Source organism: Arachis hypogaea, chromosome 3 (assembly GCF_003086295.3).
Source record: "Arachis hypogaea cultivar Tifrunner chromosome 3, arahy.Tifrunner.gnm2.J5K5, whole genome shotgun sequence".
Lineage (NCBI taxonomy): Eukaryota > Viridiplantae > Streptophyta > Magnoliopsida > Fabales > Fabaceae > Arachis > Arachis hypogaea.
The window spans coordinates 10,005,623-10,032,593 of record NC_092038.1 but is presented as its reverse complement, the minus strand read 5'-3'; the positions used below and the strand labels follow the sequence as shown (position 1 = coordinate 10,032,593).

The following is a 26,971-nucleotide window of genomic DNA, read 5'->3' as shown; positions in this document are numbered from 1 at the left end:
ACTAATTATTAAAAAAATAATTCTGTAATAAATCGAATAATTATAATTATAACAAATTTTGAATGATAATAAAAATGAAAAATAACACCGAAATAAAATAAGTGGAACTCACATTTAAATCGTAAAATTAGCATTACCCGTATTATAATGCCACTATCGTATATGCAAGCTCAAGCTGGTGGTAGACCCCAAGATACGTACCGACTTGAAATGCGATACAATATGACAATTGGAAAACGATTGCCGAAAAAAATTAATCAAATTTAATTGCAATTTATGTGAAAAATAAAGAAAAAGAAACCTGAATACATAAATGGTGCTACAAGGAGAAAAACAAAGATATTTTTCGATATATTTTTCAAAAAATAAATACTATTTGTTCGGTTGTTCCCAAAGACAAAAAATATATATTAATGACTGATTTTGGTAGTTAATTTTAGTATATATTTAATATAAATAATTATTTTTAAATATTCACTAATACATATAAAATTGCAGGACTCAGGAACTAGTTTTTTTAAATATTGGATGAAAATTGATATAATACATGATTATAATGTGATTGTTTTTTATTGACATATTGGAGACAGTTTTAAATTGAAGAAATCGCTTCCGGCAATATGTACAGAACAGCATAAATTACTGAGGTGGTGCAATTTGATATATGGTGGATCAGAGTGATTTGTGAAGAAAAAAAAATGTGAACTGATATAAATAACAAGTTAACACCCATCACATGTCAAACCACACCCAGCAATTTGAAGATTTTTTTTTTCATATCCAAAGATTACACCACTGTTCATTGTTGCCAGAATTGGATCGATCTGTCCGGTCGAACTAAAAACTCAGCGAATCGATGATAAAATCGATCCGGGTGTATAATCTGGTTGGATCGGACAAGAAATTAAACTGGCGTGACCCAGCTTGAACTAGTCGGATTTGACTAAAATCGGTGAACTGTCGAATTTAAAAAATTTAGATCGGTTCAGACTCTCTTTTTTCTAACCTAAAACGATATCGTTTTTACCTCTAAAAAAAAAGAAAGAAACCCTAGTTGCTAAGTTGTTCGCACCCACCCAAAGTCTCAAACCCATTCCATTCCATTTCCCAAACGGCTGAGACAGTGCTTGTAAGACCTAACCCCTTCTCAGTCTCACTGTGTTCGCACCACCCGACCACCGGCCAGTGCCACCTCTACCGCATGTTTGCTGCAACATCACTGGCAACTCAGAGTTGTCTCGGTGGCCTAGGTGCATCTCAGCTCGTCGCCTCCTGTGTCCTGTCCTGTGCGTCTGTCGTCGTGCATCCTTATTTTGTTGGTCATCACTGTCCTCGTTGACGTTACGTCTCTGGTTGTCCCTATTGTAGTCGTCTCTAGTTGTCTCTGTTGTAGTCTTCGTCGTCGTTGCGTCTTCGTCTGGCGTAGCTCACCGTCGCTTCTGCCTTCCCACCATGCTTGGTCTCCCACTTTTTAGGTATGTTTTCTATTTTTTATTTAGTTATTAACTTATTGTCTTATTGGGTTATAATTTGATTAACTGAGCCACTGAAGAACTGGTTAATGATATTGATTAACTGAATTTGTTGAATCTTAATAGTTGTTGATTATATTTGGTTGATTATAATTTGTTGATTAATGTTTGTAATGCTAAAAATTTTTGCTTGTGATTATAAATTTGTCTCTGTTTAAAAAAATATCCCCAAATTTATCTTTGTTTTGATGTCTGATATTGAAATGATCATATTTGTGGTAGATTTGAATGCTGCAATGGCCATTGGATATATTATTTTGGAGAGATTAGGATTCAGTGTTTGAAAAATTTGAATTTGAATATTAGAAATGGATGAAGATGAAGATGAATAGTTGAATTCATTGTATATGCGAGAAAGATTTAGTAATATTATGTGTTGGGAATATAATGAGATTTAGAATTGAATTTATATTATTATTGAGTTGAATTCTAAACTTTTTATTTATTATATTTGATCGACTAAAACTTGAGGCAGATTATTCAATTTTTTATTTTATAGTATAATATATTGTTTAATGTTGTTCTATATTGTTGCTGTTGTGTATATATATATATATATATATATATATATATATATATATATTGTTGTATATATATTAAAAAATTTTGCTTGTGATTATATATTATTGTATATACGTTGTTTTATATTGACTATTTTATATTTTTATTTACGTGAGACTGGGTTAACCAATTCAATCTGTGACCCAACAATTAAATCAATAATCCAGTGATTCAATAACTTGATCGGTTTAATTACTAGTTCAATTCTGACAACTATGCCACTGTTGACCTATTTAAATGCATTACACATTTATGGGACTAATATAGAAAAAAAAAGTGACTCAATGCACCATTATTGTTAGGCAATTAATTGGTTGCTTAAGAAATTTTTGGTAAATAACAACTCAAATATTTATGTGGATTAATTCAATTAAACAATGGGTTAAGTACGATTTTGGTTTCTAATATAGAAGTCGAAAATTTATTTTGTCTCTAGCCTTTTTTTCGCTACAAAATAATTCTAAAGGTTTAACTTAGCTTTAAAATCGTCCTTCGGACAAAAATACATTAGCTTTAAAATCGTCCTTCGGACAAAAATATCCCTCCCTCCCCTCTTCTTCCTCAACATTAACCAGAAGCAGAAGCAAAAGCGCAAACGTAGGAACAGAAGAAGGAAAAAGCAGAAATCAAAAGCAGAATAAAACCAACCAAACAACAATAACAATAACAATGAATAATAAAATCAGAGCGACAATAAAAACAGAACCAGAAGCAGAAGCAAAAACAGAAGCAAGTAGAAGCAAAAATAAAAGCAGGCAGAAGCAGAAGCAACCAAAGTATCAACAACAAAAATAGAATAAAAGGAATAAACAGAAGCAATCCGAAGCATCAACAACAATAACAACAATAGAATCCTTTAAATCTGAAAAATTAAAGAAAAAAATAAAAAATTAAAACAAAAAGGAAGGGTTGCAGCGGTGGTAACGGTGATGCGGTGTTGGCGGACTACAAATCACCACGAAGAGGGCGCTGTGGTGATCGGCGGCGCTGCGAAGGGATTCGTTCCTCTGATCTCTTTTCTTTCTCTCTCCCTCTACTCTCTCCTCTCTTGTCATTAGTGCATGTGCTGAGGAAGAAAGGAGCAGCGGCGGCGTCGTAGGCGTGAAGTAGCGACTTTTCCCTTTTCTCCTCTTTCTCCTCTTCCCTGGAAGCACCCCCCGTTTCTCTTTCTCCCCTGAGGTTGCTTTCTTTCTTTTTTTTTTAAATTTATTTTATTTTATTTTATAACTTTTTTAGTTAGGAATAATTTGGTAATAAAAATAAAAAATTTGGTAAAAAGAACGATTTTAAAACAAACTGAAATTTTTGGGACTATTTTGTAGCAAAAAATGTCGGGAATGAAATAAATTTTCGACTTCTACGTTACACACCAAAATCGTATTTAACCCTTAAATAATTGATATAATAAATTAACTATAATTATTTGACTCAATAAAATAAGTTAAATAAATAAAAATATTTTATAAATATATTATATAAAAAGTATAACATTTTTAAAAATTATTAATTAAAATATATAAAATAAAAAAATTAATACAAATTAAAATAAAATCAATCTATTTATTCCAGTCAAATTAAATAATTAATATAATTAATTAGTTATAATTAATACAGTCAAACAAAATATTAAATAATTTAATATTTATCTCAATAAATCAAATAAATTATTAATCATAACACTTTTAAAAACTAGTAATCAAATTATATATAAGACAAAAAAATTAACACACATTAAAATAGAATCAATTTATTTATTCAGTTAAATCAAATAATTAATGTCATTGATTAATTATAGTTAATGGAATCAAACAAAATATTAACTAAGTTTTTATGTCAATTAAATTAAATAAATAAATAATTAATTAACACATTTAAATAAATTAAATGAAATAAATTAAAAAATATTTTTAAGAACATATCACATCACCTATATTATTAATTAAAGAAGCCCGATTTTAATAATAGATAATAGATAATAGATATAAAAAATTTAGTTATATTGTGAAAAGGTTTGATTGTTTTAGTAGTTAATTATAATTTTAATAGAAGATATGTAAAACAAATTATATATACAAATACATACAAATATTTAATATAAAGATATTATGGGTATATAAAAAATTAATTATTAAATTAACTATAATATATAAATTATTTAATTTATTTTTAAAATATATTTTATATTTTATATAATAATTGATTTAATAATTACTCTTTTGTATAACATAATATTATTGATTTAAACGAGAGTATTTACATATAATTATTTTTATTTAAAATTAATAATTTATAATTATAAAATAATTTAATATATTTGACTAAATTATTATGTTATAATTTTTAACTACCAACTTCATCATAAAGATAACTTGCATCCAAATTTTATCATTTATTTAATACTTTAGCTACGTACATTTATTTAGTCAGTGATAAAAATGAGAGCTTTTTCTCATAATTCTATCCACTAATTAAATATCATAATCTTTCCGTTTGACTTATTTGAAACCGAGTTTCGTACGCTCTTTGTCTTTTTGTTTATTACAAAACTTCTCCCATTCGTTTTCATTTTCCTTTTTAGGATATGCTTTTACATTTTAAGTAATCTTTTATTAGTAATTTTAGAAAAAAAAAAAACAAGTAAACATTAAAATAATGATTTAAAAAAGAAAGCAAAGCTAGCACATTAACAAAAAGCAAAACAAACAAACTGTATTGAAAGCCAGCATCTATATATATATATAAAGTGCAAACTACACACTCACTAACTATAGATAGAACCATCTAGAGACCTATAGAATATGTCAATGGCTGCTGCTAGCTCCCGATCTTTCTCCTTCTTCTTCTCATGGCTACTTCTTCATTCACATGTTCATGTTCATGCAATATTTGAGTTCAGAGAAGCAACCGTGAACGAAATCCAAAGCGCTTTCTCGCGAAACGAGATCTCGTCAAAGCAACTAGTGAAGTTGTACAAAGACGAGATTCTTAGAAGAAACCCTATACTCTGTGGCGTAGCGGATCTGAATCCGGACGCAGAGTCTGAGGCTGAGAAAGCCGACGAAGAACGTGCGGCGGGGAAAGGAGGGACAAAATTGAGCGGAGTGCCGGTGTTGATAAAGGACAACATTACGTTCAAGAAGAAGCGGATGAGTACGACGGCCGGTTCGTATGCGCTTGCCGGATCGGTGGCGGCGGAGGACGCTTTTGTGGTGAAGAAGTTGAGGGAGGCTGGGGCCATAATTATTGGCAAAGCCACCTTGAAGGAGTGGTCTGGTTTTAGGTCTTCCAATATGCCCGGTGGTTGGTCTGCCTACGGTGGCCAAGCCAAGGTGACTAATCATTTTCTTTTGTTATGCTAAGTGTATATTAAAATAAGTGTATATTAAAATTAGCCGCTAAAGTATGTCAATAATATAAAATACATACTAGAATATAAATATACTATAAAAGTAAATTAAACCACATATGTATTTATACACAAATATATTGATGACTGATTTTAATGGCTAATTTTAGTGTACAAATAGCAATTTTTAATTTTTTTTAACTGATATATTTATTTTCACATAAATTTTGTGTGACTTTACGTGAAATTAATAATTAAAAATTATTAAATAAAAATTTAGTTAAATTATTTAAATTATTTAACAACTTTAAACTATTAACTTTATATGAAATTAATTACGTCTAAATTTTTATCAAATTTTTAAAATATTATGATGTCTAAAATTTGATATCTAATTTATTAAAAAAATTATAATTTAATATTTAATTTAAATATTACAAAATTTAACAATTTTAAAATATAAAAATTTACTTAAAAGTTAGATAAATTCGGCATCAAGTTTGTTAGGCAATAAAAAATTGACTTTGTTTTTTATTAAAAGTGTTGGTTTAATCTCTCATTTTTTTTATTAGTGATTTAATCATTAACTAATTGAGGGTTGTTTCGTTGTGTGGTATTATCTTTTAATATTTTGTAAGTTTAGAACTAATTAAAAAAATATAAATACAAATTAAATGAAAATATATCTATAGTCTTGTTTAACTAATATAGTAGGTTTATTCAAAATAAACATATTTAAAGATGTGTAACTAATAATGTTTAATTTTAGAGTGAATATCTAATTCGATCTCTGACAATTATCTCAAAGAGACTACAAGGTCTTTAATAAAAAAATATATTATTTTTTATTCTTGACTTTTGTTTTTATGAGACTAGTTAGTTCTTGTGTCAAAAAAATAAAATATTGATTTTTTTCCGCATAAGAGTTAATCAGTTTCATAAAAGTAAATATCAGAAATCGAAAAAAGTATTTTATTTTTAAAATTTCGTTGTCTTTCAAAATAATTGTTATTTCGAAATAATTATTAGGAGTTATTTAAGATTTTTCTCCTAATTTTGTTATAAAATGATGATATAGTAGTTTATTTTTTGGGACAAATTAAAATGTTTAAAGGGGAAGAAGTCGTCTAATGAATCAAGAGTTCAAGACATGTCTATTCAAACACGTTAAAGATATATAATTTTATATTAATACTAATAAGAAGGTAATAATTTAAAGTTATTTTATTTAATTTAATAACTATAATTTTATGTATTTATTTTAAAAATAATTTATAAATATAAAATAAAATAATTTTAAATTGATTTAAGTTAATTTCATTATCTTTCAATCATTTCGAATAATTCTAACAGTTAAATAAAATATAAAATAATTTTTTTTATTACCAAATATTTCTGATGAATTGATAATATCTTATCTCTTAAATAATAAATACGCAAAAATGAACATTTTATGAGTATATAATATATTTATGAATCATTTTATTCTTTTAATATTTACTAAAATTTTATTATTTTATGCTAATGAAAATATCAATCCCAAATTCCGAATAACTACTACACAACAAATAAATGATAAAATATATTATTTTTCATTTTACAAAGCCTAGTTTATTGATGACTTGTGTCTTGTGATATTGATTATTGCCTCAAAGTTAACGATGTGGATGCATGGATGGCATGCAGAACCCTTATAACTTGAGCAATGAAGTGTGTGGATCAAGCAGTGGATCAGCAATATCGGTGGCAGCAAACTTTGCAACGGTGTCATTAGGGACTGAAACAGATGGCTCAATAATTTGTCCTTCATCTTACAACTCAGTCGTTGGAATCAAACCCACCGTTAACCTCACTAGCAGATCTGCCGTGGTCCCTGTTTCTCTAAGACAAGATTCCGTTGGGTATATTCTCTCTATATATATAACAACGAAAATATTTGATAAAAAAAAATTAACTAAAAACGGTTGAAATTTATCTTATTTAATATTTATTAATAAATAATATTATTTAACTAGTAAATATTATTATATTTTACTAACATTTAATTAATAATAATTTATATTTATATTTACAGATATTTTATACATAATAAATATATATTTTATATTTATATTTATTAAAATTTTGTATATATAAATTAATATAATTTATATTTATATTTTTTAAAATTTATATACATAAATTAATAAAATTTATTTATTAAAAATAATTTAATATTTTTGTTAATTAAATAATAATAAAAAATATTAAAAATAGTTTATTTTTACAATTTTTTTATTTTTTTGTATTACTGATATGATAATGCATCCCACTTTTTTTAAAGTTTCACAAAAATATGCATGCCAATCAAAACCACATGCATGACGGCTATACGTCATCACTTCCGTATTAAGACTTGAGAGAAGTAATTTTCGTACATCAAATTTTATTATTTTTATAGAAAAAGAAGATAAACATCATAGTTCTGAATGAGACCAAGTGGACCAGCTCATCGGTGCTAATTGCCACCAAATAGCTAGGTCTATTATATTGCACTAATTCGAATTTTTACCGATTAAACGGTTTAAATTAATAAAAAATTTATTCTTTTTAAATATATTATTTTATATATAAATATTATTTAATTATATCTATTATATTAAAAATATTATTTATACATTAAAAATTAATTATTATATATTTATATATAATAATATATAATTTAATTTATGTTTAATATATATTTTATATTTTAATATATATTTTATACTAATAACTAATTTTGATAATTATATTTGGTGTTTACACAATATGACTGTTATAAGAGAGATATAAAAATAGTGTGGTGTCCAAATTATGTTTCCAAAAATATTTTTTATTACATATAATTTATAAAATAAAATATTTTATTACTTACTATATTGACTAATTTCAAATTTATTATTATCATATTTATATAAAAAAATAGATTAATAGATTCGTTAATACTTATTAATACGCTAGTTTGTTTAATTAGGTTAAATCTATGTTAAATCTTTAAATTTTTTAACTTATTTTATATTTTTGTTGGTTTTCATAAATTTGATATATATATATATATATATATGCAAATATATTGTAATTAATTAAATAATTTATTTTTAGTGATCTAATCTTTTGTGTATATTTAATTTGAATATATTTTAGTTCTTAATATAACATTTAAAAAAAATTGTAATCATTTTCAATTAACAATACATCCTTACATTATACTTTAAAATACTACTATATATTTGTATTTTCTGGAATACTTTAAGCTATATACTTTATAGTTTTAACTATTTTTTTCCTATTAAATATTTTGAAACTTTGGAAGGATAAAGAAATACCCATCCATCAAGCCGTGTATATACTGGTTTAATTTCACTCGTATGGTTTTTTTTTTATTAATACAATATTGATTTTACACATACAATTAGATCCACTTATTCACTTATGACGAATAAAGAGACTAAGAGAAGAATAATAGTAGAAAACTAACATTATAATAATCAATTTTAATCAACACTATATAGCAAAATACTAAACAAACTCATTATGAAACACATTAAAAATGAATTTTTATTGAGTTTGAAGTTCAAATGATATTTTGTCTAATTAAATTTTAGATGATCTTATTTTTAAAAGTTTTAAATTTTTTATTAAATACTAGCTGCAATAATAATGTTGAGTGTGTTAATGTTAGTTTCAAATAATTTTTTCTTAAGAGAAATACCATTATTTTTTATGACGAGGAACAGGCCTATAGCTAGAACGGTGGAAGATGCAGTTTATGTTCTTGACGTAATTGTAGGGAAAGACGAGAAAGATGAAGGAACTGTGAATGCATCTACACACATTCCAGAGGGTGGCTACGCTCAATATTTGAATCCTCATGGCCTACAAGGAAAAAGACTTGGAATCTTGAGATACCCTAATTCTTTTAATATTATTTTTCCTGAAAATTCTATGGAGAATGCGACATATCAACAACTCTTCCAAGTAATGAGGTGCTGCTTGCTACATCACCACTTTACAATATGTCATTCACTCGCATATATCTATCACATTTATACATTTTTTAAAAAATTTAATTCAGAATTCATTATCATTTTTATGTATAGTTAATTAATATGAAAAAATTAGACGAGTATCTAGTTATTATATATTTCATATAAAGGAAGATTGATTGGATGCAACATTATTAATAAGTTCTCGTTGATTAATAATCCAGGGATGAAGGTGCGACGCTTGTGGATGACATAGTAATTGAGAAGAGTGAAGAAATTTATGAGAATGCAATGATAGCATTGTTAGCTGAGCTCAAGAGAGACTTGAATTCTTATCTGCAAAATCTCGTCTCTTCACCTGTGCGATCCTTGGCAGATCTCATAACCTTCAACCATCAACACAACATGCTAGTAAGTATATATTCATGCAATTATACTAATTGCTAAGCGGATATTAAAATTAGTCACTAAAATTAATTATTGTTATAAAATATACGTTAGAATATAAATAAATATTAAAAATAAATTAAATTATATATATTTATAATATATTAGTAGCTAATTTTAGTAATTAATTTTAATATATGAATAATATTTTTAATATTTATGTAACCCTCAATTCAATTAATTTTAATTTCCTTCTATATTTGGACGAACTCTTTTAAAATGGGATTTGATTCATTTTTTAAATTATATTTTAATTTATTTTTTTTTAAACAATAAAAAAATAAATATGTAAAATACACGTTTTGCCTTCAGATTTTTTTAAAAATTAAAAAATATTTTTAATATTTAAGTTGTTTTTATTTTATTCTTAATTTTTTAAACATATTTTATTCTATCTTTCTGATAGAATTTTTGTCAGTCAAAATATTTTGTTAATATTATTATTATCCTTTGTATATAAGCTAGCTACTAGATCATCATGATCATAATTTTCATGTGTGTTTTTTTTTTCTGAAAATAAGAATTCAACATAATAAAGTAGAATATTCAACCATACAACAAAAGACCATTAAACAATACAGTACTTAATTATATATGTTCACATATTATATTATTTTAAAAGAGTAATTTATCACTAAAATAATGAAACTCAACATAGTAAAATAATAATGAAACTATTTTATAACGGTGTAACAGAACTTTTTCGTAAACACCAAATACTAAAAAGGTGCTGTATGTTTAAATTTTTTTTCTAAACAAGAGATAATAATGACACACAAATTAGCAAGATTAACTAACACTTTTAACTTATGAACTGTGTTGAGTAATTTGTTATTATTATCTTATAATTTTGGTACAGGAGAAAATAGTTGACTATCCACAAGACATGTTTATAAAAGCAAACAAGAACAATGGAATAAGCAAAGAAGTTCAAGAAGCAATATCAAATCTAGAAACACTTTCCAAAAATGGGTTTGAGAAGGTGATGAAAGAGAAGAAGCTTGATGCATTGATATATGTGGGACAAAAATTGGTTCCATTTTTAGCGGTTGGTGGTTACCCAGCAATAACAGTGCCTGGTGGATACAACAATGAGAAGATGCCATTGGGTGTTTCATTTGGAGGATTAAAGTATTCAGAACCAACTCTGATTGAAATTGCTTATTCTTTTGAACAAGCTACCAAGAAACGTAGGCCTCCTCCTAATGATTTAATAGTAACGCAAGTAGCACAGAGAAGTATTAGCAGCTTATAATTAATTTAATAAATTTGGATGAATTGAAATGGTGAATTACTAATTAAAATTAATGTTTGATATATATTGATACTCACACATTAGGTGATGAGTACAAAATTGGAGAAGTCGTATCACTTTGTCATCTTCATTATGAGATGAAAGCAGTTAAATAAATAATATAGGGTATTAGTGTTGTCAATGTGAATATGTAAGTTTAGTTAAATGATTGTTTGAAGAAGCTATTGGATGTAAGTAAATGATTTATATATATGTAATAATAAGAATGTAAATATTGATTGTGTTGTTTTCAATTTGAGTTGGACAATAATAAATAACAAAATAATATTAAATATATATGGGACCTAGGGACAACGGAATTAAGGAATCCATGTTAGTTAGGTATATAACAAGAGATCTTGAATCTTAGCTTGAATCTTGAATCTTTGTTGTTGTAGTGACGTGTTGGTATATGTTATTCACATATTATGTATGAAAAAAGTAGTTAGGGTCTCAGCATCGTTTTCCTTCTATTATTAATCATGACATTACCATCTAGACCCACATACACATGAAAAATATCATAATATAGCTAGCATTGGAGCCTTGTATTTATTATATTATATTATTATATATGTTATATAAAAGTCGTCAAGGATAACATCGGTTGGATATTTCAAGAATTATATATGATTTTACGGTTCATATAAGTTTAATTAGTTTGCAATGATGATTTGACGATTAGATTAGAAGTTATGTACATTGATAATAAAATAGAATTATATATGTGAATTCACTGCACCATATCTGGTAGTTAGTAGCGATTTTGGAGTTGGATATATAGCAGCAGTTTCTAATCGCTGTAGAATAAATAATAGTTATTATCAATCTGTTAAAAGATAGCGTGCGGTAAAATTTTTAATAATTGTTAATAGTATTCGCTGTTATATGATATTTTTTTGCAAAATATTTCTGCAGCAATTCTAACCGCTACTAAAATACAATCAAGCCTACTTGTAGATGGCAGTAGTTGTTAATTGCTGCAAAATGTCATTAATCAAAAAACTGTGTTTCTAATATAGTAGCGGATTCATAACCACACTAAAGGTCATATTATAGTTTTTTTTAATCCAAATTTTTAATAATATAATCAATTCTTTAATTTTTTATACGTTCTTTCACTATATAAGTTGCTTTAATTTATTAAAACAACCAATAACCAATCAAACTAAAACACACAAAACAAAACAAAAATATATATGAAAAAATCAATCATTATAATAATAGTAATTTATCTTCAGTATATTAATATATGTAAACTAAAAGTAAATAACTTAAAAGTCATCAGAACAGTAAACAATTAAAAAGTTTTTAAATTTAAATGTATTTATTTATATTGACTTAATTCTATGATTTATCATTTAGATTATTAGTGCCAAAATATCATGCATGGGATAAAGTCGATGCACTTCGCAAAGATTATGATTATAAAAAAATGTTTGATTATAACATGTTTTGTTTTAGGTTTGTGTTTGATTATAGTATTACCGAGTGAGATAATAAAGAGATATTCCAGTGTATGGTTTGTTTGGAAGCCAATGAACTTGTCACGGCGTCAAGAAGGAATCGGATTTTAATGTTGTCATTGTTTAATAATTTTCTTCTACTCTTTTGATCGCTAATTATTGTAGCTCTTCTGTTTCTATTTTAAAAATTATATCTAAATTCTTGTTTGATTAGTCTTAAATCTTTTAAAAATATAACTGTACTGTATTTGTAATATATAGGCAAAACTGAGTTATTTTTCGATAGGGCCAAATAGATTCAAAATAATTGATCTCTTATCATAACAAATTTTTCTTTCAAAATCTCGCACTTAACCAGCCACGAATATTTTGACTAACAAACCGACGAATAATTTAGCTATAGTCGCTATAAATCAAAGACTGAGCTGGGGTAAGAAGTAGGGGTGGCAGGAGTACTCGAATTCGCGGGTACCCGACCCGACCCAACCCGACCGGGGCGAGTTTAAACCCGACCCGAAGCGGGGCGGGTCCTGAACGGGGTGGGGTGTTTATCGGGGCGGGTTGGGTTCATGGTAAACCCGCCTCTACCCGCCCCAGAGTGTACATATACTCCCTCATATATATATCTCTCTTGGCAATTAGGGTTGCTTCCCTCATACCCTCGTACCCACCTACCCACATACCCAAATCTCAGAAACACACACAGCACTCACTTACCCAGATCCCAGAAACCCACACAGCAACAACCTTGCTCACCGCCTCCGTGGCTCACCACCGCTGTTTCTTGCTTTGCTCAGTCGCTCACCGCCGTCGTCGCGCAGTCGCTCACCTCGCCGCTCTCTCTCACCGTACTCACTTCGCTCGCACTTCTCTCGTTGCCGTCACTCTCCTCGCCGTTCGTCTCTTTGATTTGCAGTCTCCGGTCCTTCCTTCCTCTGTCGTCGTCTCACTGGTAAGCAGCAATCGCTCCTCCTTTACTCACTACTTACAGCTTACTGGCTTGCTCTTTGCTTCTTGCCTTCTCCATATTTGTTTTTTGTGAGTAGATTTTATATTTAATTTTTTTATGTTAGAACAGTTAAACTTGCCTTTTCATTAATATTATGTAAATTGTTGATGAATGACGGAGGACTTCTTTAAGTACAATAATTATTGATCTTGAAAAATCCCTAAATGACGATATAAAGAATGATATCCTCAGCCCTCAGGAACTTGTTGGCCCTGCCAAGGTCCTCTCCTTTTTAAAGAAATTAACATTTGCTAATCTGAGTTGATTTATGTACTTCTTTAAAGCATGAGCTTTGCAATTTGTTTGAGTAATAACTGTAAGTTTTCTTACTTACTAGTAAGAATCGGCCTAATTTATGTGTGTTGGCCTTATGTATCTTTATTTTTTTAAATCAAAGTATGTTTGAAAACTGAAATTATCTCTTACTTCTCATTTTTTATGTTAAATATATATCATATGGCTTTTTTGTTTAAGCATTGTTTATGGCTTTCCTGATTAATATTTTCTAGCAATCAAGACACTTGTGGTAGTTATAAAATTGAAGGCTGATTATCCATAATGCCATGTATTCTTTTGGAGCTGATTCAGAGTCAGTCAATATTGTGATTTGTGCTTGATTAGTTATAATTGATTTCAATCTAACACCATCAAGTCATCATGCTTGCTATGTATACACATGAAACTTATTTAGGTAATGAGTGATTCACTTGATGATGTTACAGCTTACATTTAGCATTGTTGTATCAAATTTGCTTATTAAATTATTAACCCGTTGACTGTAAATTTGTTACTCTTATTTTATACAATGAATTTTATTATAATTAACATTGAATAAACTTAAATTTTTTAAAAAGTTAGTTTTTGTCAAGCTGGTTTAAGTATTTAGAGAAGAGACTACAGTGTGATATATGATGCATTGATGCTAATTTATTTTTGGCTTTACTTTTAAAAAGATTGACTAGGATCTTGGAACTTGGAACCAGGCTTGTAGAGTTTGCACTTGGTCTTTTGATATAATTGAAAAATTTTTGCTGGGATAACACTTGATTAGTTGTGGTTAACAGGTAAAGAGTGGTGAGATTGGTTAATAGGACTCAATTTTTATATATTCTTCTTTCTTAGCACGAGGCATTACTAAGATTGGTTTTTTTATTTATTATTTTACAAAGTAAGAGTTAGAGTAACTATTTCTACATAGTTATATAGTAATTTTTAATTGCATCATCATTAGAGTTATTTTATTTGTTGACCATGGAAACTATACTTCTGCAAATTGTTCAATTCTAAAATAAGTGTTAGCTGCTTCTATTTTTGTTTATCTTTGCTTTGGAATTTTAATTTGGTGTTGCTTTCTTCTCAATGGTATTGCTGTTACTTCTGAAAAATTATTTCACCTTTTTTTTCAAAAATGGTGCCAAGTTATTTGATAAAACTTTGTGTTTACTGATCATAATGCTTAACTTAACTAGTTTTTATGCTGTGTTTTCAATGTAGGTTTGTTAAATAGTGGAAGAACAAGAATAATGATTGAAGACTCTCTTGATGCAATTTTTTTATTATGCTGTTAAATTTGTAGTGATTAAACATTAATCTTTTTTTAATTTCAAGTTATTTGACATTGTATGAATCTTATGTTTGTATTTTAATTTAGTTATGAATTTTAAATTTTTATAGGAGCGGGTAGGGGCGGGGCGGGTACCCGTGGGGGCGGGTTAGGGTAGGGCAGCCTACTACCCGCGGGTAGGGGTGGGGCGGGTAGTAGTGGAGTGCAAGGACGGCGGGGCGGGGTCGGGTAGGGCAAAAATCCGCCCCTACTCGCCCCACTGCCACCCCTAGTAAGAAGGCAGAAGATCAACAATACAATAGCCGATATTATACTCGCTTTCTTAAAGATTTTTCACTTACTTAAATGTCAGAATCTTTTTTGCAAGTACCATACCTAAATCCGAATATACAGAGATACTTCACTTTTGAGTCAAAAGCTGCTAGAATTTCCAAAGGACAATATGAAACTCATCTATAGCATGGAAGAGTAACCTTGCCAAAACATAGCTACTAAGAATATATGTGATGTAAATCAACATTTTTTTTAATAAAATTAAAATAAAATAAAATTTATAGATATTTTTAAATTTTTTAATAAATTTTAAAAATAAAAAATATATTTTATTTTTAATTAATTGTTTAAAGTTATTGTTATGTAAACAAATTATTTATGTCACAAATTCTTAAAATTGTGTTATTTTTCACTTCGAGTTGGAGGCTAATTATCATAAAATTATTAATCTAAAAAAAATTAAAATATCGAATAGATGCATCTAAATAAGTATATAGTAAATAAATAAATAATATTAAATAAAGAGGGACAACGACAAGGAATCCAATTCGTTAGGTATAGGGTGCTATGTCAACCAAGGATAACATCCTTTGGATACTTCAAAATTTATATATGATTTTTCATTTTTGCCTAAGTTACTCAATGGAACGAAGTAACTAATAAATCTTGATGGATCATATATAAAATTTAAAGTAGAAACTCCTATAATTGACGAGTGCTACCTGAGCTGTTATAAACTCCTTTCGTAATTGAAGGATTACTATGTATTTATAATACGCAGTGAAAGAAAAGAAAGTAATTCTTAAAGATCTATTTTGTGTTTAAATTTTATTCCAATAATAAATATATAATAGATTAGATCTAAATACTTGAGTACGCTAGTAAAAAATTTTTTCTCCTTCGATGGTACGAAGGCACTATGCGTATCCACACCGAGACCAACTTTTGCTGTCAACTCTTTGACCAATGGATCTGATCTAAATTGAGAAACCTCTTACAACTCTTTGCACGCCATAAAATTATTTTTCAAGAATTAGCCTCACATACGTTTATGTGCGTAGAGGTAAAAGGATAAAATTCTTGTTATTATCTCTGTGACTTTCTTGTACTCTTGACGTACATATATATAGTATGAGATTTGTTACTGATTTTAAATTTGATTCTCAATTCAAATTTAAATCATATCTTGAAATTTCAAATCTTGAATCATTCAAATTTTATGAATCATATCATAACAATTTAAAACATAATCGATTTGGATCTCATCCAAATTTATAATTCCAATTCAGAAATAGAATAACTAATTATTCTCAAATCTCATTTAATATTCTCAATTATCATATTATTATTATATTCTTGGTGTTAGTAAAGAATATAATAATATTCCATTTGAATTAATATAATTATTTATTTGATCAAATCAAAATAATACTTAAATAATTCTACAGCAAAGATTAGAACACTCGTTAGTGTGTGACCTCATAGGTTCAATACTAAGCGAGTAGTAAATTAGTCATACTAAATTTACTAATCAAGGTTGGCGTCTAGCAACACTCCTCAACGACCCGATAGTATGAAGTAATATATTTTATACTAAGAACCTCAGAAGAACAAAGTATAATTCCTTCCATCTTTCCAGCTCTTGGTTAACCCTTAGAGTATGGTTTAATTATCAAATTCTAACTTGTTACCATTATTATAATAAACTGTGAATGACCTAAGAAACTCATTTCTTCATTCATTGAATCTCCTTGGCCAAGGTTTATTCATCTCATTCATTATAATCACAGAGCTCAAACTCTTTACCGAGAGTTGACGGATTCCTTATTGACTAATCATTAATTCTACAAGTATTTAAATCATACCCAATGTCCATTCAACTAGCACCCTAGGGTATTAGGTGTCCGGAATCAAAGTATAATAAATATATTGTTAATTACTATGACAATCGCAGGTCAAAGGAAACTCTATTACTATGTTCATCTTGAAAATATTCTATTGACAAATATGCGGTAATTGTAACCATTAGGAATTCTCAAAGTGAGTCAGTTCAATGGTCATATCCCTATATGCACCATCTATATATATAATTTAATAAATGAGATCTATTAATCTTCATCCAATGAAGACTATTATATATATATTGATCTTTCCAGATTATTAATGTCCTTTTTAATAATCCTATGACCAAGAACAATTTAGATTAAATTATAAAAGATTTATCTCTCAATATTGTGATCATTATCACAATAATAAATCTCTAAATTTTATCAAGGACGTTATTATATTAACATTTTAATATAATAAAAATAACAAATTATTTGACACGTGATTAATTGGATTGTGTTCATACTACTTATTCCCAACAGTAATTTATCTATGGAAATTTTTTTTAATGGTATTTCTCAGCTTGCGAAGTCAAAATTAATTCATCTGGTGTTTTGTTTAAAAATTGATTAATTAATTGTGACATATAAATTTAATTTTTTTTAGTTTGTACTAAAATATCTATCATATTAAAAGTCTAATGACTAATCTCTTGAATTCTATAGAAATACAAAATGAGCGACTCTTTTAAACAAGTAAATTTCATTCCTATTTTCTAATAGTGTTCATATGGATCGGATTCGATTCGCGTATCTACAGTGTTTATCTTTATTCGATCCAAAAATTGCGGATATGGATTTGATGTGCAAGGCTATCGGATCGGATTGGATTACGAATTTTATATAAGTATCCACATATCTATGTATCTGCAAAATAAAGAAATAAATAAGTAAATATCTATTTATATTTTATTTCGACTAATAATTATCATATAGGTGGTATTATTTTAATTTATTATTTAAGAAAAATATGTTTAATATTATTTTAAGAGTAAACATATTTAAAAGAATAGAAAAATAAATTTTATTAATATTTTTTTAATAAAAATAAGCTTTTAAAAATATTTTTGTGTTTTGCGGATATATCCAAGTTAAAAAACTGCGGATATTGAATCCGATCCGATGATTTTAGTACGGATCAGATCGAAAATTTGGTCATATCCGATCCGTATTCACCCCTTTTTTTTTAGAAAGAATCGAACCTAAACAAAATGGTTAAGGGAGATAGTGTGTTGGTAAATTTGAATTCTCAATACTTATTTAATTAGATAAGTTAACAAAACTACTCAACCAATCAAAGTTGGTTAAATTTTTTTTTTTTGTCATAATATCTGACTTAACAAAGATAATCTGTCACAGATCTAAATTCTATTTAAGGGTCATGAGTTGCTGCATGCACAATATAGGTTAGGTTAAAATTTTTTTTTGTTTAAAAAAATGTTTTTAATTCCAGCCGAACTGTATTATGGGTCAAGTTATTAAATCGGGCCAGAAAAGCACTAAAGCCCATATCAAGCAGATCCAATTCGGCCCGTTTGATAGTTGAAGAAGAAGAATCCAAACCGAAAAAACCACTGAATGAACAAGCTCCATTGATGAACACAAAGGTTGTTGACTGAAGAACCCCATGAAGAATGGGAACTCAACCACAACCCAGATCATCTTCATCTTCGCATTCCGTTTAGAAAGAAGCAAAAGTCAAACCACAATTGAACAGATCCATGTCGAAAAAGGAAGGAGCTTTGCTTCAATTCGCTCCGATGCAAAGTTCCGTCGATGAAGGCTTCTGGCACAGATTCTCATACTTGAAGCTCAACAAGCTCGGCGTTGATGATTCTCCGTTACCCATCATTGGTTCTTCCCCTTTTCTTGATTCTCTACCAACTACCATGCTTTTCCTTACAAAATTTACTCCCTTTAACAAAAGGGCAACATCAATATTATAGTCTTTATTTTTTTTTTCCTTGTAATTTATTCTGATACATGCATAAGCATAACTCTATTGGAGCTGAAATGTAAACTAATTTTTTTATGATCTTTTTAGATATCTCTAAGATGAATGTGTATGTATTTTCTCAATCCCTTTGTTCTATAAAAATGTAAACCATTCATCAGGTTTTATAGAAATATCGAAACAAAGGAATGGAGTTCATACTCCAAGCAATTAATCATCCCACGTACCTGGAGGATCTCACTGGACTAACAGAGTTGATGAAATCCGCCACCGCTTTCTCATTGGATTGGGACAAAGATGATGATGATGATCGTGACGATGAGGACTGTTGAAATCCAAGAATTTCACTCAGTTGTACATAGATAAAACTAGTCTGTGTAACTTGTATGATTCTGTTGTTCCCGTGTTAACTATACTAGCAAATAGTTTCGATACTCACTGGAGGATGGGAATGGAGTTTGCTTGCTTGGGAGGGTCGCCCACTTTGTGTGCCTCTGCAGTACCCGAGGGATTAGTCATTGGGCTTCCGACCTGATGGATACCCTGGTACACACCAAAAAATAGTCACATGTACAAAAAACTAAACATAGTTGTGGTAATTAAATTCTGCTGCATAAATAAATAAATCTTCGAAGGCAATCTTGTTCATTTCATTAATTAGTCTTAGCATTTATGTCTTACAGGATGCATAAATGTATATAAGCAATCTTAGAGGCTAAAAGTATTGCTATTACATAATAGTATTTATATTAAAATAAAATTTATAAATATAATTATTTTTCAAGTTTGTTATTAACATGATAAAAAATAAATAATTATACAAATACAACTTATAAAACATTTTATAATAATCACTACAAGAAAACAACTCTATTATCTAGTTTTTAAAGCGTGGCGAAAAGCTAAAAAAGTGTGGCAATAGTTTTTTGTCACGCTTTTTAAACTACCAATACACTTTTAAAAGTGTCACATCTGCAAAGGTGCCAATTGCTCTATTGTCATACTTTTGGTGACCTATTACACGTTTTAATTTTTGCCACATTTTTAGTGACCTATCACCACGCTTTTACAAATTGTCACGCTTAAAAGTGTGGCCATATAAATACTCTAGCCACGCTTAAAAATGGATATATAACTACGCTTTGAAAGCGTGGCAAAAAATGGACATACAGTCACGCTTTAAAAACGTAGCCTAATCCATTTCAAATAAAAAAAAGAAAAAAATAGAAATATTAATAAGTTAACTTTTAAAAAAAATACTAAAACATTAATCTTCCATTGATTTATAAGAATTATGTACAGAATTTAATATGAATAAAACGTTTAAGAAAAAATAAATTTAATTTCTAAAATAAACATTTAAAAAATTACAATTCTATATTAGAAAGAAACTAATCTAATTACTAAACAACATCCGGATTTTACAGCAAATAGTCTTTGCCTCATTTTATCCATATTAGCGTTGCAACCTTTGTTGTAAATAAATAGTCTTTACTTTATTTTTCTATGGTCTCCAGCTATATATCTAAATGAAACTAAAAGACATAAATATTAGTGTCTAATAACCACAAAATAGAAAAAGAAATACTTCAATTAAGGAATGGAACTTTTCACTCTCGAAGAATATTCAAACTTAGCTGCCATATATGTATTTAACTCCTAAAATTAGATGGAATATGCAAATTAAAAACAAATTAGATGGAAGAACTTTTCATCACCGTTACACATCACCAAATCTCACGCAATATTCAAAGCAAACACCAAATCCACATCAAAAATAGGAAAATCATTGAAGATTAATGAGATTAATACTACATTGATCTACTAATGTGATTAATGCTACATTGATCATTGACAAAAACTCTGTGTTAAACGAAATTCACAAAATCTAAGTGGCCAACCAAAAAATATTGGAGCTTGTAATTTCATTATTACAGTAAATAAACTTCCAACAAGATTTAAACTGAATGGAAATGTTAATGTTGTTGAATAGAAGACAATGCCATATTTTATTCAACCAAAAATGTCAGCAGCAAAATTTGGATTGCTAGAGAAGGCAAGCATAAACGTAGAAACTAATAACCAAGCATAAAAGAGATAAGTACAATTAAGGATACATATAATTAAGGGTTAGGGGTTTATTTTATTAGGTTATTAGAAGTGTTAGGGATTTGATAAAAGAACCAAAGTTTTTTTTCATATATGAATGAAAGTTTGTTTTTATGGGAACCTTTTTGGGCGCCACGCTTTTGAAGCGCGCCAAAAGAGTTATAGGAAACGGCCACGTTTTTAAAACGTCACTATAACAAAAGCATATTACCACGCTTTAAAAGCGTGCTTGTTTCTCTCAAAAGCGTGGCCAAATTTCTAATCAGTTGCCACCATCATAAAAGCGTAGCTATTGATCCCTTTTGTCATGCTTTTGAAACGTGGCAAAAAAATGTGGCCGAATCTCTAATCAATCGCGAAGCCACCCTCATAAAAGTGTGGCCATTGACCATTTTTGGCCACGCTTTTAAAGCGTAGCTAGTAAAAAACGTGACCACATGCCTATTTAATTATAGTGGATATTCTTTAGATTTTGAGTGACTTAAAATATTTAATAATTAAATTAGAACTAAATATTTCAATAATATCTTAATGTTTTTATTTAACATAAAAAGTTAAAAAATTAATAAAATATAAAATAACATTGAACTAAAGGAATGAAAAATACTTAATTTCGCTTTGCCCTGACCTTCCGTCTTCTCCCAATAAGATTTCAATTTTTTATCTTTACGGGAGCTGCATTAGTACCACTACAAGAAAATAAGCTTTCTGCCACACTTTTAAAGCATACCAAAAGTGCAAAAAAGCGTGCCAATAACTTTTCTCCACTCTTTTTGAGTTATTGGCACGCTTTTGAAAGGGTCACATCCGCCAGCGTGCCGGTTGCTCGATGGCCACGCTTTTAAAGATCTATTGGCACGCTTTTTTTGTTGACATGCTTTCATCTCTTGTCACGCTTAAAGCGTGGCCATAAGTCTTAACCTATAGGTACACTTTTGGAAGTGTGCCCAATGAGTAGTTTTGGCTACACTTCAAAAACGTACCAATAGAGCAAGATATGGGTACGCTTTTTAAGCGTGGCAATAGAAGAAAATATGGCTACGCTTGATAAATGTGGCTATTGATGATTACAAGAAGATATGACTATGCTTAAAAAGCGTGCCAATAGCAAAAAATTTGACTATTTAGATCAAAATACTTATGACTATACTTGTCTATGAATTTTCCTAATTAAACATTGCAAAATTAATATATAATTTTGAATCATAATTTAAATGACTAATTTCAACAATGGAAAATTTTTTATATAATTTTAAATTAACACATCCAACATACATGAACTTTTATCACATTTGTCAAAAAAAAAAAATTTTATTAGTTGAAAAATACAACATACACTAATAGCTAAAATGAGCCCCGCTAATCCCTTTACACCTTGAAAATTGTGCCAATCCGATTCAGCTTCCATTATTTGAGATGAGAAGAAGGGAAGTACATGCAACCAAAAATTAATTCAACCTCAAAAGCCCTGATTCATCATATTAACATTCAGGGACAGCTTGCTTAGTTCCTGAGACTCGTGATAAATCAAAGGATTCCTAGCCGTCATTGATTGCATAGAGTAGCTTATTGGACATAATTTCCTACCAAGAAAATGTGGGGTATTGTAAATTAGTACCAAAAGAAACCTCAATGAGCATGATAATGAATCATCAAATCTATATGATGAATTATACCTTGGTAGAATAAGGAGGAAGCTTCAGGTAATTAGCACATGTCATCACACTTGGCAAGTCATTATCTGCTGATTCTGAAGGCCCATTCCCATTAGACGAAGCATTGGCTGCAGTTGACAAAAGCTGCACCCAGACATGTAATCATATGTTAAAAATGTACTTAGTTATTAAAAGAGAAGATCATCTTAGCATATTTAGGCCACCCATTAAACTAAAGATGTAATGAGTTATTAGAGCAAAGAATCCACTAGACTTTTATCACAATAAAGTCAGTTAATTTCTAGCCGCTACTATTTTGACAGGCAGGCAGGCAGGCAGGCAGTCAACCCAGACACCACATTACAAAGAATTTTCCAATAATTTCAAGTAATTGAAAATAGCATCAATACCAAACAATAATCTAATCAAAATTAAAACTCCTTTCTATTAATGAAGACCAGTATCTAACCTGGTTGAATCCTGCTTTAAATGCTTCCATTTGACGTGTGATCCCAGTCTTGACAGTTGCATCAACCACTAAAGATATATACTCCTCCAAATTATTAATGTCAACCTAAAAATTGGCAGAAGGTTAAACTCAATTTGAAAAATACAGTATAACAGAAGCCAAAATCTTTTACTAAGAATCAGATAATTTTCTAAGAGATAAGATAAGATGCCTCTCCACAGATAAATGCCTGAAAAGATAAGATAAAGTGAGTGATAATTATATTATTATCAAGAAAGAAAGAAAGAAAATGGAGGAAACTGCTAACTTGTTTAATTATAAAGCTGCCATATATTTCTTTTAGATTAAAAATAAAAAAATTATAAAGAACAACAAAAACAAGCAACAATGGTGACATAATTCCTTCAAGTAACTGAAACCAGAAAAGGGGGTTTGTTTGTACAATGAAGGAGCAAACAAGCGGTTGGACAACTTACTTACAAGTACTAAGAAGTTGAGATACAATTAATGCAAAATGAAAATAAATGCAAGTTGAGATTAATGCTATATATCATTGAACTTAACTTTTAAAACATTTTAATATTCATGAAGGCAGCAGCACAGCCACCAGGAACACGATAATCAGCCAAGGCTAGATTATTACAAGAAAAGTCTTTATAAGGGAAGTTTTAGGACAAAACAAGGACCTACCGGTTCACTTCGTGTACCAACAGATCTCATTAGTATATTTGATGTTCCATCATCTAATAAGATGCGGACTTGAACAGAAGCTGAGGAAGCTGCAGAAGCAATAGCAGCTGCTGCTTGTGCTGCAGTTGCCTCTCTTGCTCTTTTTGATGAACTACCCTTGGGAAGAACAGGAAGTCTTAGGGAATTGCTGATTCCAATATAGCAAATCTGTCACGGCATGTATCCCAAGCAAGAAGCCTTGCAGTTCCAGAGTCAACAATTGACCAATCACTAGCCATGTATACAGAGAAGTAAGGAATATCTCGCCAAACAATTGCAACATACCTTCACATATTTGTGCATTCAGAAAACAACCACAGTACTGATATTTAACAAACAAAATGCTTTTGCTTAACCATATTAAGATAAAAAGCATATAAATAAACCACAAAACATTATAAATAAATTTTGAATCACAATAGTAACAGTTTTATGTGTTGTATATTCTATAAAGAAAAACGAAACCATCTGTTACATTTAAGAATTAAAAACATTAGTTAATTTGATTGAATTATGGAAATAAATTAAAATTTAAGAAAGAACTTACTTCCCAGAACTGCTCACAGAAAGAACAGAGTATGAATCATGTGGAACAGGTGTACTAATGTGCTTCTTCCCCTGCTTCACAGGCAATGATTCAAAAAAATCTCCCTTTGATCTTCCAGTTTCTGACAAGGAGCTATTATTTCGAAGAGATGGATTTGCTGAGTTGTTTAACTGGAAATTTAATAGCTTTAGTTCCCTTTCAACAACAAATACAGTAGAATGTTCTCTGTTGTCTGATGGGGTTGGTAGCGGAGCTACAGGTGGAAGAGATCTAGGGTCAAACTCGTAGATAATAACTCCAATATTGAATTTAATAGATGACACTAATTGAATGTAAATATTTAATAGATGTCCTAGCAGCTCTACAATAGCTGGTGGATTCAATAGAACCATTCAGTTAAAGAGAGAGCAGAGAACAAATTAAAACAGCAGCACAACAAGAGCTCATCACTAATCAATAAAACAGTAGAAAACATTCAATAATCATCTATTTTACAAATTAAAATAGCAGCACAGCAAGAGCTAATCACTAATCAATTCAATAAAAAGTTAACAGCAGAAAACATTCAATTAATCATCCAATTTTCTTGATTGATTTCTAAATGGAGCATTTTAAAAAAACAAAGATGAAGCACAACTGAGCACTAACCTTCAAGCAGCACGGCGAGAAGAACCGTGACAGAGAAGCGAGCAGAACTGAGAGAGAGAGAGAGAGAGAGAGAGAGAGAGAGAGAGAGAGAGGCGAGCAGCACGACGACCAGAACGGCGAGAGGGACGACAAGCAAAACAACAAGAGGAATGGCGAGCTGGCTAACAACGAACCTGGTTGCGATCTTGAGCGCGAAGGGTGGCGATAGTGAGATAGATGGCAGCGTGGTGAAGGTTAGGGTTTTCTGAACCTTTCAAGGAAAAGCCACTCAAAACCCTTTCAAAGCAGCGTCGAGGAAGAGAACGACCACTGACGGTGACGGTGACGGCGACGGCAAGCTCGAGGAAGACCACCGTAATGAACGATGAAGGTGACGATGAAGGCGATGAAGGCTGGGTGCGATGAAAGGCAGTGATGAAGATGGTTCGAGAAGATGAAGCTGGCTGGGTTCGAGAAGATGAAGTTGAACGATGAAGATAGATGAACGACGAAGGCTGGGGGTTCGAGAAGATGAAGCTGAGCGATGAAGATGGATGAAGATGACGACGCCTTTTAGGGTTTGAAAGTGAATTTTAGGGTTAAAAGTGAATTTGGTAACAATGTAAAGTTAGTGTGTTGTTGTTATCATTTTTAGGGTTAAATTTGATAACTTAGAAAAAAAAAGGTTAAGTGTGGGAAACTAAATTTTAGAGGGGGAGGGGGGGGGGGGACTCTAACGCACGTTTGTTTACGGTGCCAAAATAAATACGGTATAGCCACGTTTTTTAAGCGTGTCGATTTTTTTTATGGCTACACTTTTCAAGCGTAACAAAAAAAAAGGTAGCCAAATTTTTAATAAGTGGCCACTCTCGTAAAAGCGTGTCGATTTTCCTCTATCATCACGCTTTAAAATGGGTGGCCAAATTTTAAATAAATAGCCACCCTCGTAAAAGCATACTGATTTTTCTCTATCAAAAAAGCGTAACAAAATAGCGTGGCCAAATCACAAATTTGTGGTCACTTTTGTAAAAGCGTGACCATAGACTATTTTTGGACACATTTTAAAAGAGTGACAAAAAAAATGTATCAACAAGTCTTTTTTCTTGTAGTGTGCCTCTCATTTTCTTTTTTAGGTTGATTTTAAATTTCAATTTGATTTTTTAGGTTTGTTAGTAGTGAACTAGGCCTCAATTAGTTGTTAATTATCAATTTATTATGTTTGTGTGTTAGAAGCCTATTATAATGAGACTGAACTTTTATTGTCCTTATATGTCAGAAATCCGTTTCAATTTTCAGTTATAAGTTTATAACAAAAAAAAAAATAATTTTGATGCACGTTTTACACAATCGTGTAATTGTAATTATTTTTTTATTATTCACGCGATTAATATAAAAATAATTATTTTTTTTAAAATGACATTATATAATTAGATAAATATTTAAAATAGTTTTACACTGATAATATATCAGAATAAAATTCTATAAAAAAGATTAAA

The 26,971-nt window shown here is 29.4% G+C and overlaps 2 protein-coding genes and 1 long non-coding RNA gene across 5 annotated transcripts; 1 reads left to right on the top strand and 2 right to left on the bottom strand.

The window, feature by feature from the left end:
• The first annotated feature begins 4,844 nt into the window (after nt 1-4,844).
• LOC112789407 (probable amidase At4g34880) lies at nt 4,845-11,441 on the top strand. Its single transcript, XM_025831278.3, has 5 exons — nt 4,845-5,422; nt 7,126-7,340; nt 9,198-9,446; nt 9,671-9,857; nt 10,753-11,441. Exons 1-5 carry the CDS (start codon nt 4,892-4,894, stop codon nt 11,146-11,148), a joined length of 1,578 nt encoding a protein of 525 aa, XP_025687063.1. The 5' UTR covers nt 4,845-4,891; the 3' UTR covers nt 11,149-11,441.
• A 7,347-nt stretch (nt 11,442-18,788) lies between these two features.
• On the bottom strand, nt 18,789-19,988 carry LOC140183713 (uncharacterized). Its single transcript, XR_011879522.1, has 2 exons — nt 19,779-19,988; nt 18,789-19,664 (listed from the first exon to the last, which is right to left on the bottom strand). It is a non-coding gene; the product is annotated as an uncharacterized lncRNA (long non-coding RNA).
• A 2,682-nt stretch (nt 19,989-22,670) lies between these two features.
• On the bottom strand, nt 22,671-26,148 carry LOC112789406 (E3 ubiquitin-protein ligase UPL3). Of its 3 annotated transcripts, none has more exons than XM_025831274.3 (6): nt 25,497-26,148; nt 24,849-25,101; nt 24,263-24,586; nt 23,573-23,677; nt 23,125-23,247; nt 22,671-23,031 (listed from the first exon to the last, which is right to left on the bottom strand). In XM_025831274.3, exons 3-6 carry the CDS (start codon nt 24,290-24,292, stop codon nt 22,987-22,989), a joined length of 303 nt encoding a protein of 100 aa, XP_025687059.1. In that variant the 5' UTR covers nt 24,293-24,586; nt 24,849-25,101; nt 25,497-26,148; the 3' UTR covers nt 22,671-22,986. The 3 variants fall into 3 exon arrangements, with proteins under 3 accessions (XP_025687059.1, XP_025687060.1, XP_025687061.1); XM_025831275.3 differs by having other exon boundaries at nt 24,263-24,532; XM_025831276.3 differs by having other exon boundaries at nt 24,263-24,499; nt 25,497-26,091.
• Nucleotides 26,149-26,971: the final 823 nt, after the last annotated feature.

Excerpts from the sequence above, each read along its gene's own strand:
- LOC112789407 (XM_025831278.3), top strand. The coding sequence starts at position 4,892 with ATGTCAATGGCTGCTGCTAGCTCCCGATCTTTCTCCTTCTTCTTCTCA. Across the intron at positions 7,341-9,197 it reads CTAAGACAAGATTCCGTTGG|GCCTATAGCTAGAACGGTGG; the intron begins GTATATTCTCTC and ends GACGAGGAACAG. Across the intron at positions 9,858-10,752 it reads ACCATCAACACAACATGCTA|GAGAAAATAGTTGACTATCC; the intron begins GTAAGTATATAT and ends ATTTTGGTACAG.
- LOC112789406 (XM_025831274.3), bottom strand. The coding sequence starts at position 24,292 with ATGAGATCTGTTGGTACACGAAGTGAACCG. Across the intron at positions 23,678-24,262 it reads TTGGTACACGAAGTGAACCG|GTTGACATTAATAATTTGGA; the intron begins GTAGGTCCTTGT and ends GCCAATTTTTAG. Across the intron at positions 23,248-23,572 it reads TTAAAGCAGGATTCAACCAG|CTTTTGTCAACTGCAGCCAA; the intron begins GTTAGATACTGG and ends GTCTGGGTGCAG.